The sequence below is a fragment of the Jaculus jaculus genome, chromosome 5, assembly GCF_020740685.1.
Source record: "Jaculus jaculus isolate mJacJac1 chromosome 5, mJacJac1.mat.Y.cur, whole genome shotgun sequence".
NCBI lineage: Eukaryota > Metazoa > Chordata > Mammalia > Rodentia > Dipodidae > Jaculus > Jaculus jaculus.
This window is the reverse complement of record NC_059106.1, coordinates 117,081,247-117,090,229: the sequence shown is the minus strand read 5'-3', so window position 1 is coordinate 117,090,229 and position 8,983 is coordinate 117,081,247. Positions and strand designations below refer to the sequence as shown.

General features: G+C 42.2%; 1 protein-coding gene across 1 annotated transcript; it reads left to right on the top strand.

Annotated features, from left to right (window-relative positions):
- Positions 1–3,920: 3,920 nt before the first annotated feature.
- Positions 3,921–4,502, top strand: Msgn1 (mesogenin 1). Its single transcript, XM_004663783.2, has one exon. The coding sequence runs from the start codon at positions 3,921–3,923 to the stop codon at positions 4,500–4,502; it is 582 nt and encodes a 193-aa protein (XP_004663840.1).
- The last annotated feature ends 4,481 nt before the right edge of the window (positions 4,503–8,983 follow it).

Genomic DNA, 8,983 nt, shown 5'->3' with positions numbered 1-8,983 from the left:
GAGGCCAAAGTAAGTGCTATTCATTGGCAAATGGTGCAATTCTAAGGTCTGAGGCAGGCAGGGAAAGTTTCTAAGAGAAGGTGGGATTTGAACATGCTTGTTGTGTCACACACATGATACAGTTTCTGGGAAAGGGACAGTACAATATGTACCACATGTATGTAGTATCCTGTGCTATTTCTCACCAGATTAGCTTTGAGGGTGAACCATCTTCCATGCTATTTTGTCCAGTGTCACATAGCATGGAAATTGCCTTAGAGTTTGAAGTGTATACTTTTCTTGATGAAATTATTTATTTTTGTTCATCTTGGACATATTAAAATACTGTTATAACCAGGCACAGTGGTGCATGCCTTTAATCCCAGTACTTGGGAGACAGATGTAGGAGGATCACCATGTGGGCACGGCCACCCTGAGACTACATAGTGAGTTCCAGGTCAGCCTGGGCTTCAGTGAGACCCTACCTTGAAATCCCCTCCCCCAAACCCAAAAAACCACTGTTATAATCATAATAACAAATACTATCTGAGTGAATTAAAATAAAGTATTAGAGTATTTATTCCAATAGCTCTCCAATGTGGTACTATGCAGTCTGTCCAGCACTTAATCTACATCTGTTCCAAGGGAAGAACAGACAGATCTAGAAGTTGAGCAATTTAGGGTGCCCTGTTCCTACTGCTGATGGAAGCTTTAGGTGTGACATCCAGTACTGGTAGCCATCTTTTTTTTTTTTCGGGGAGTAAGAACATGGGGATTCATTTTGTTATTTTCTCACTTTAGGTAAACTATACATTCCCTCTCATGCCCCCCTTTAAATTTTTTATTATTGACAACTTCCAAAATTATAGATAATAAACCATGATAACTCCCTACCCTCTACTTTTTCATATCTTCTACCCCTCTCTATCAGTCTCTCTTTTATTTTGTTGTCATCATCTTGGTAGCCATCTTTTAAGTGTATATGGTATGATGGCTCAGTGGTCCATTCCTGCTGGCATGTGCTCTTTTATAAAAGCATGCTCACAATCTAGAGACAGATTTCATGACATTTTTAAGGTAAAAATGTGTTTCATGATTCTTTGGATTTTTATAAAGAAGACAATTCAGGTATTTCTGCCCTATTTTTCAAATAAAACATAAAGACTTGAAGAAGGTTGGCATTTGCTCTAAAAGAGGAGATCACCAGGCAATCTTTGCACTGCAACACGCTATCTCAACTAGAATTTACTGTGTCGCATCTAGACTTGTTCAGTTTTGTGCTCCACTGTTCTTCATAGAGACAGTAAAATCCCAGCCACTGTGTGCCCAACGATGGGGATGGGCCGTTCTATGTGAATGGAATTGAAATACCTTTCACCTTTATTCTCCTCGGACTAAGCAAAGATTGCTTCTTGGAGACATGTCAGATAAGTGCAAATCTGCTTTAGCATTACTTCTTCCCAGAAAGGGAAAGTGAGCATTGAGGAACCTAGATGCCAGGCACTTTCATTATTCTAACAACATGTGTTGGGAGCTGACACTGCTGGAAGCTGGGGCGAGCATCAGCAAGGACAATGCAATGAATCACTCTTGTCCTGGTGGTATGACCACAGACAGCGACCACCACAATGACACCACCTGTTATAATCAAGTGTCGACAATATATTTTTTTTCAGACAGGGTCTCTTATGTAGCCCAGACTATGTATCTGAGGATGACCTTGACTTTCTGATCCTCCTTCACCTCCTGGGTGCTGAGATTATAGGAGTAAACTATCACATCTCGTTTATGGGATGCCTGGCATAGAAGTCAGGGCTTATGCAGATTAGCCAGGGACTGTACCATGAGCTACCTTGCAGCCCACAATGCGTCAAAGATTTGACAGGTATTTTCTCATTTAGGAAATGAAATTTGCATAAAATAGAGGTTCAGGGCATTAGTTATTTGAGCTACATTAGTCTTTTTTGGAGAGAGAGAGAGAGAGAGAGAGAGCGAGCGAGCAAGCGAGCGAATGGGTGTGTAGAGCCTCTAGCCACTGCAAACAAACTCCAGACACATGTGCCACCTTGTGCATCTGGCTTACGTGGGTACTGGGGAATCAAACCTGAGTCCTTAGACTTTGCAGGCAAGTGCCTTAACCACTAAGCCATCTCTCCTGTCCACATTAGCGTTTTGAAAAATAAGCTGTGGAAAGGGGGAAATGTAGACTTTTGGAGCAGAGATGGTGTTACAGGGAAATCTGTGAAGTGTAGAGAAGGAACAAGAGCTGATTGTGGCAGTGACCACTCCAGCCACTGTGCCTGCTGGGAGTTTTCTGTTCTTCAGTCACACTCATGCCACCTGTCACAACAAAACCAACTGATACAGAGAAATAGATGTTGGAGTCTTAGAAGATCTGAATTCTATGATTTCCTATTGTGTCTACTATCACTTCCTGCTGGGGAGTCCTAACCTCTGAGAATCTCAGTATTTCATCTGTAAAACATTAGGTTTACTGTAATACATGCAAAGCTCCTTGAATGCTTCCAGCACATTCTAGACATGTGAACAAGTGTGAAAGTAAGAGAGAAGACAATGAAAAGGAGAAGTAATAATTTAATACATTTATTATATTTTATGCTTTTGGCTCAGGATCAGGCTCAGTGTCCTTTAGTAAGTGGTAAAGCTCAGCACATTCTTCTACAGATTATTGCATTCAGATGTTTCTTTCCTGAGGCTTGCTAATTAAAAAATGCCATACATGTTCTAATTAAGTCTTGACATGTCTTTTTAATAATTGCAAAGGGACTTAACACACTATGTTTAAGCATAAGTGAGTGTGAGGCTAAAAGGTATTGTACTCTGACGCTCGTACTTATTTGCAGAAGGAGCTGCATACAGAAGGTTCTTCTGGGGGGACAAATGGAGAACCTGGGATTCTTTCTCCAAAGTACAAGGTTTACTGAAGCACATAGGAAGCAAAGCCAACTAGCAGGACCCTCCAACTTAACACATTCAGAGGCATTTGGAGCTATAGTGGGGGAAAACAGACTCTCCTGTCAATTTCACACTTCCTGTATACATTTCAAAAAACAAGGTGTCACTACGCAGCTGGATTTTTAAAAGACCTTCAGAAGACTAAATGCCAGGCATGCTTGCAAAGTCTCTGGTTTTAAGAAATTTTGTGCTTTCTGGTATCTGTGATATATAGGAAGTCCAAATCTGTTTAATGCTTCTTTGATGACTACCACTCATTAAGGCTCTGAGCTTACTCAAGTTGCTGGCCTTTGTCATTCTAAGGATAGGCGTACTGGGGGCATGTCTGAATTCTTCAAAACCTGGGGAACATCACCAAAGTGGAGGCAAAGACAGAACCTGGCATGCATCATGTGCCTTCTGTGTGCCAAGCTTCTAACAGTCCTGGGAAATGGGAGCTATTATTCTCTGCATTTGATGCAAGAGGGACTGGAAGCTCAGAATGCTTGCTTTAAGCCCACTGAACACCCCATCTGCTCTGAGGTGTGTGCGTGTGGGGGGCCAGGCTCTCTTGGGTTCTTCCCTCTTGGCCGCTGAGCCCCTCCGGCGCAACTCCTAGGCTGCAGATGCCCGGGGGTTTGTTTTCTTTGGCTCCCTCATTAATGACTTCCACAGGACAATGCTAAGTCTAGTTATGCAGCCTTAATTGGTTTAGTTACAACAAGATAATTCCTTTTTTCTTCTGGGTGGATGCCTTTCTGTTTAAAGACATTTTAGCAGGGAGATGCTAATTATCAATGAGGAGAAAGTGTCACCTGAAGAGTCCATTTTCCATCTTGGTCCTTGGTGTTTTCTTTGAACTCCCTCCACCCTGGGCCTCTTTCCCACTTCATCACTTGTCCTCCACCATCATAAAAGAGAGCTGGTCTCTGGCTAGGCAGCAGCACTCTCTTTTTCACTGGCCAGGAAGTCCTTCCTTCTACAGCATGGACAACCTGGGTGAGACCTTCCTGAGCCTGGAGGATGGCCTGGACTCCTCTGACACTGCTGACCTGCTGGCCTCCTGGGACTGGAAAAGCAGGCCCAGGCCTTTCGAGCTGAGCCAGGCATCTTCCAATCAAAGTCTTTCCCCAGTACCATCTCTGGAGTCCTACTCTTCCTCTCCTTGTCCAGGTGGCACTGGGCTGCCCTGCGGGCATGATGGAACCAGCAATGGGGCCAGTGATGGCTGCAGCAGCCATGGGACTGGTGGACTAGTAGAGTTGGACTATAATATGCTAGCCTTCCAGCCTGCCTACCTGCAGAGTGATGGTGGCCCCAAGGGCCCAAAAGGTACCAAAGTCAAGATGTCTGTCCAGCGGAGACGCAAGGCCAGCGAGAGAGAGAAACTAAGGATGAGAACCTTGGCAGATGCCCTGCATACCCTCCGGAATTACCTGCCACCTGTCTACAGCCAGAGAGGCCAGCCACTCACCAAGATCCAGACACTCAAGTACACTATCAAGTACATCGGGGAACTCACAGATCTCCTCAACAGCAGCAGAGAGCCCAGGCCCCAGAGTGTGTGAGCTGTGCCCCTTGGAGCCACCCTGTTGCAGCCCTGTGGGAAGAAGCAGGGGAGCTTTAAAGACCCCCACCCCCAGTGAATCCCAAGACAACAGCACAGTTACCCGTGTTACAGCCTGTGTGGCTATCTTGTCTTCTGAGAAGTTGAAAGGGACTCTCATCTCACTTGTTGGAGCCACCTGATTATTCACTTGTCGGACAAACAGAAACTTGCTTCCAGATTTTTCTTACCAAATCTCCAGAGACACAGTTTTGCAAGGGACAGATAATTTTGTCCTGGGTCTGTTTAAGGTATTCTAAGGGGTCAATGTAGTTTAAGTACTTTTTTTTCAACAATGTAAAACAGTTATAATTACTTTTCCTGCCATGCTGGGATGTTGGGAGCTTTCTTTCTGTTATAACTAAACCTGTATTTTGTACATACAGGATCCAGTATGATACCTGGATTTTTATTTAGAAAAATTTGTGCCAAGTAAGGAGCTAAAGTTCTTCTGTCAGAGAGGGAGGGAGGAGAGAGAAAGATGGGGGGGGGGGGAGAATGTGTGTGTGTGTGTGTGTGTGTGTGTGTGTGTGTGTACATTTAAACCTTAACTTTTAATTTTCATTTTAATGCAGAAGGAATTGGTGTTACAGTGAATAGGAAGTCATAAACAGACACACAAGGTCATAATGACCAGAGCCTCTGCTCTAAGGGAAGGGAAGGAAGACTGCTGACACAGAATGCCAAGTACCAGGGAATGGAGAAAAGGAAGAAGAGGGAGGAGGGAGTCCTAGCACCACAGGGTGGCCTGAAGCTTGGCTTAGACAGCAGGAGCAACCTGACCCAAGAGGCCTGGTTTCATTTTGACCTGACTTACATTCCTGTACTTACTTAGTTCTCAAAGGAAGAGATTGGCTTAAAACAAAAACGACAAACTCCAGAGATAGTAAGTACAAAGGTCAGGATTAGTTTTCAAGTCTGTCTTTAACCTTTGCAAGGGTACTTAATTCATTCACAAGATATAACTTCGTGTATAATGTCCCCACATGTTTTGTTAAAACAAATATATGGAAATAAATATGCACACGTGTGCATTTTAAAAAGCACCTTTAAGTTTGCAAATTCTTTTTTGAGTCTAGCAATCTAGAATAAAAATCCTTCCAAGTGACACAAGTAGATATGCGGCATAGGTTGGTTATTGATTTGACTTCTTAGATAAGGAAATTGAAGCATGGGTTTCCCAGTCACATATGGGAAAAGCAAAATTCCCAGCAGTGTTCCCTAGCACAAGTTTGGCTAAATTTCTTCAACAAAGCACCTTTTAAATGATATGTAAGCTGTTTTGGTTGCTTTATTATTATTGACCTATTTGTGTTTACAAATATAGGCTACTAGCTCTGTCCACTGCTACTTGATAGTCTGAAAATTTCTCAGAAAGGCTATTCCCAGATCAGAGTGCATGCACATTTTAAATTTTAATAAATATAGCTCTATCACTTTCATAAGTGCTTGTACTTATTTATATTCCTACTAATATCATGTGACAGAACCAGTTGTCTACCTTGTCACTGGATATGGTCCATTTCAACAGTTTTTAATGGGCAAAAATATGGTTACATTATTGTTATGCTAATTTTAATCTTTCCTCTCTATCAGTTAAAATGGAACATCTTTTTTATTTTATATGACTAGTTTTCACTTTGGTTCCTCTTCCATAATTTGGCATCTTATTTTTTTTTTAATTTTTTTTTTTTTTCGAGGTAGGGTCTCACTCTAGCCCACGCTGACCTGGAATTCACTATGGAGTCTCAGGGTGGCCTCGAACTCACAGCAATCCTTCTACCTCTGCCTCCCGAGTGCTGGGATTAAAGGCGTGCGCCACCACGCCCGGCTGCATCTTATTTTTTTAAAATTTCCCAATTGTATGTTAGGGAGGGATTTTTTGTGTATTGTATGTGTTGAAATACTTAATTACAATCTATCATTTTATTATATTATTTTTATCATGCTTTAGGTATATAATTTTGATTGTGCTATCTTTTGCTCTTTGAAGCTTTTAATTTATATATGGTCAAATCTTTTGTTGTATAACATGTTTTATATCATTTTCTTAATTTTTTTCTAGTTTCACAGTTGTTAAAATATTCTAATTTTTTAAAATTTCTTTTAAAGAGATAGAGAAATAGGGAGAGAGAGAGAAAGAGGGAGGGAGGGAGGGAGGGAGAGGGCACACCACTGCAAATGAACTCCAGACACATGCATCCCTTGTACATGTGGCTTATGTGGGTCCTGGGGAATTGAACCTGGGTCCTTTGGCTTTGGAGGCAAACACCTTAACCACTAAGCTCTTCCTCCAGCCCAAAATATTCTAATTCTTTTAACATCATGCTTCCAATTTACTTTTTTCTGTGAGGTCTAGCAGAAATTTATTTTTATTTCTGACTAATGTTTTTAAAATTAAAGAATGGCATATTTTGTCTTTGGAGTGGTAAGAAGTTGTGGGGCACAGTGGTTGAAATATCACCCTGGTTATATATATCCATTGGTTTTTCATATATTAGTTTTTGGTATTTTGGAGAAGAAATTAATAAATATTAGACATTATCAAGACTTCCTCTAAGGAATTGTACTCTATGTATATGTGAGATAGTAGTATACACATATGCATGCATGTGCATTTGAGTTCAGGTGTACATGTATGTTGTGTCTCAAAGCCAACTTTTAGATAAAATACTACTTTTCTTTCCATTCTTAAATAAATGGGAATCAAATGTTCTTGGCTTTGATTTTTTTAAAGCTCAGTTATTTTTAATGTGTTTTTTATTTTTATTTACTTATTTGAAAGAGATAGAAAGAAGGAGAGAGAGAGAGAGAGAGAGAATAAATGAGCATGCCAGGGCTTTTAGCCACTGCAAACCAATTCTACACACATGTGCTACCTTGCACATCTGTCTTATGTGTGTCCTAGGGAATTGAACCTGGATCTTTTGGCTTTGCAGGCAAGAGCCTTAAACACAAAGTCATCTCTCCAGGCATACTCAGTTATTCAAAGCAGTTCAATGGCTTGGGAAAATTTGGTTGTCCTGGGATCAAGCACTGCAAATGAGTTGTGAGACACCTTTCCCTCAAAAATCACTCTAAACCACAGTCTCACCTGTTAGCTGGGCCTGTGCTCAGGACTTGTAAGTGGCCTCCTGGTGTGGAGGCATCTGGAAAGCCAAGAGGAGGTAGGTTTTCTGGGAGGTTGCCACTAGCCCAAAGTTTTCTTGGGGTCCTCCTCAGAGGACTGCATGCAGCCCAGTCCCATCCAGGAGAGGCACTTGATCCTGCAGCTCCCCATGCATCTGGCTTCCTTGTAGGGAGCAGAGCTCTAGCAGGTTTGCATCCCTCTGGACAGTGGCTGAGAACATTTGTCCTGGGCAAAGTTCAAGCAGAGGTAAACTATTCTGGTACATGGAAAGGGAAAGGATTGCAGGAGCTGCAAACCACGTGTGCTTAGTACTGGGTTGTGATCTGTACTCCTGTATTGATTATTTCACAGATTGATGTCCACATAATATTTCACATAACAAATGTTCTGGAGATGAGCATTAAGTTTCCTACTGAGAGGCTGTGGAAACAGAGCTTTAGCATCATTAAGTGATAAAGCCCCGAAGTTAGCTAGTGACACACCTTTGACTGGCCAGCTCTCTCTCCAGGACTCAGAGCTCTTGGTTTGTGTCAAGGTGCCTTATTTCTTGGCTTGCTTGGAGGATACTGTGTGTGTGCTGGGCTTGGCTCTGGAGGAGCATTCTCAGTAAATGCTGGATCATCTCTCCTTCCCTTCCTCTGGGCCTCATTTCTTCCAGCAATTGAAGTATTTTAGAAGGAGCTGTTCATGTAGTCCTCTAAGTGATTTCCCCATGAACTTCTGCCTCTATCCTGAATATTTCCTTAGAAATTACTTCTACTTCTTTTACTGGCTCCTAGAGTGTTTCTTAATTACAGAGGAAATCTGACTTCTGTTCATTTCTGCTCAAGAAAGTGCTCCACAATTCACACCAGGCTGAGGGTCCTTTGTTCTTCTGATTGTAGCTTCTGCCACATGAGCTGTTCTGCAGAGGGCCCAGAACAAGGAGTATGTGGAGTCTGGTTGGTGGAGGTGGGGATCCTGTAAACTGACAAGTTGAAAGAATTACTCTAGTTTTATTTATTTTAACCAATAGCTAGTGCTGAAGATGTAGCTTAGTGGTAGAGTGCTAGCTGGGTACTGCAACAAATTCAAGAAAAGTGATATATGCAAATGCATTTGTGCTTGTCAAATCCTATTACAAGGACTTTATATGTTGCATGCCTACTGTAAAATGTCATTTATTTCCATGCACACTCTAGGCTACAGAAGGCCAGTGGCAGGGGTGGTGGTGTGGGGGTGGGTGTAAGTCTCTGTCTAGCCCCGGGTCTTAACCCCCTTAAGGCTCAGCTCACTATGGCTTGAAAGGAGCCAGAGCCTGCATTGCTTCTCTC

What these genes read in the sequence shown, in the direction of transcription:
- Msgn1 (XM_004663783.2), top strand. Translation starts at nt 3,921, where the DNA reads ATGGACAACCTGGGTGAGACCTTCCTGAGCCTGGAGGATGGCCTGGAC.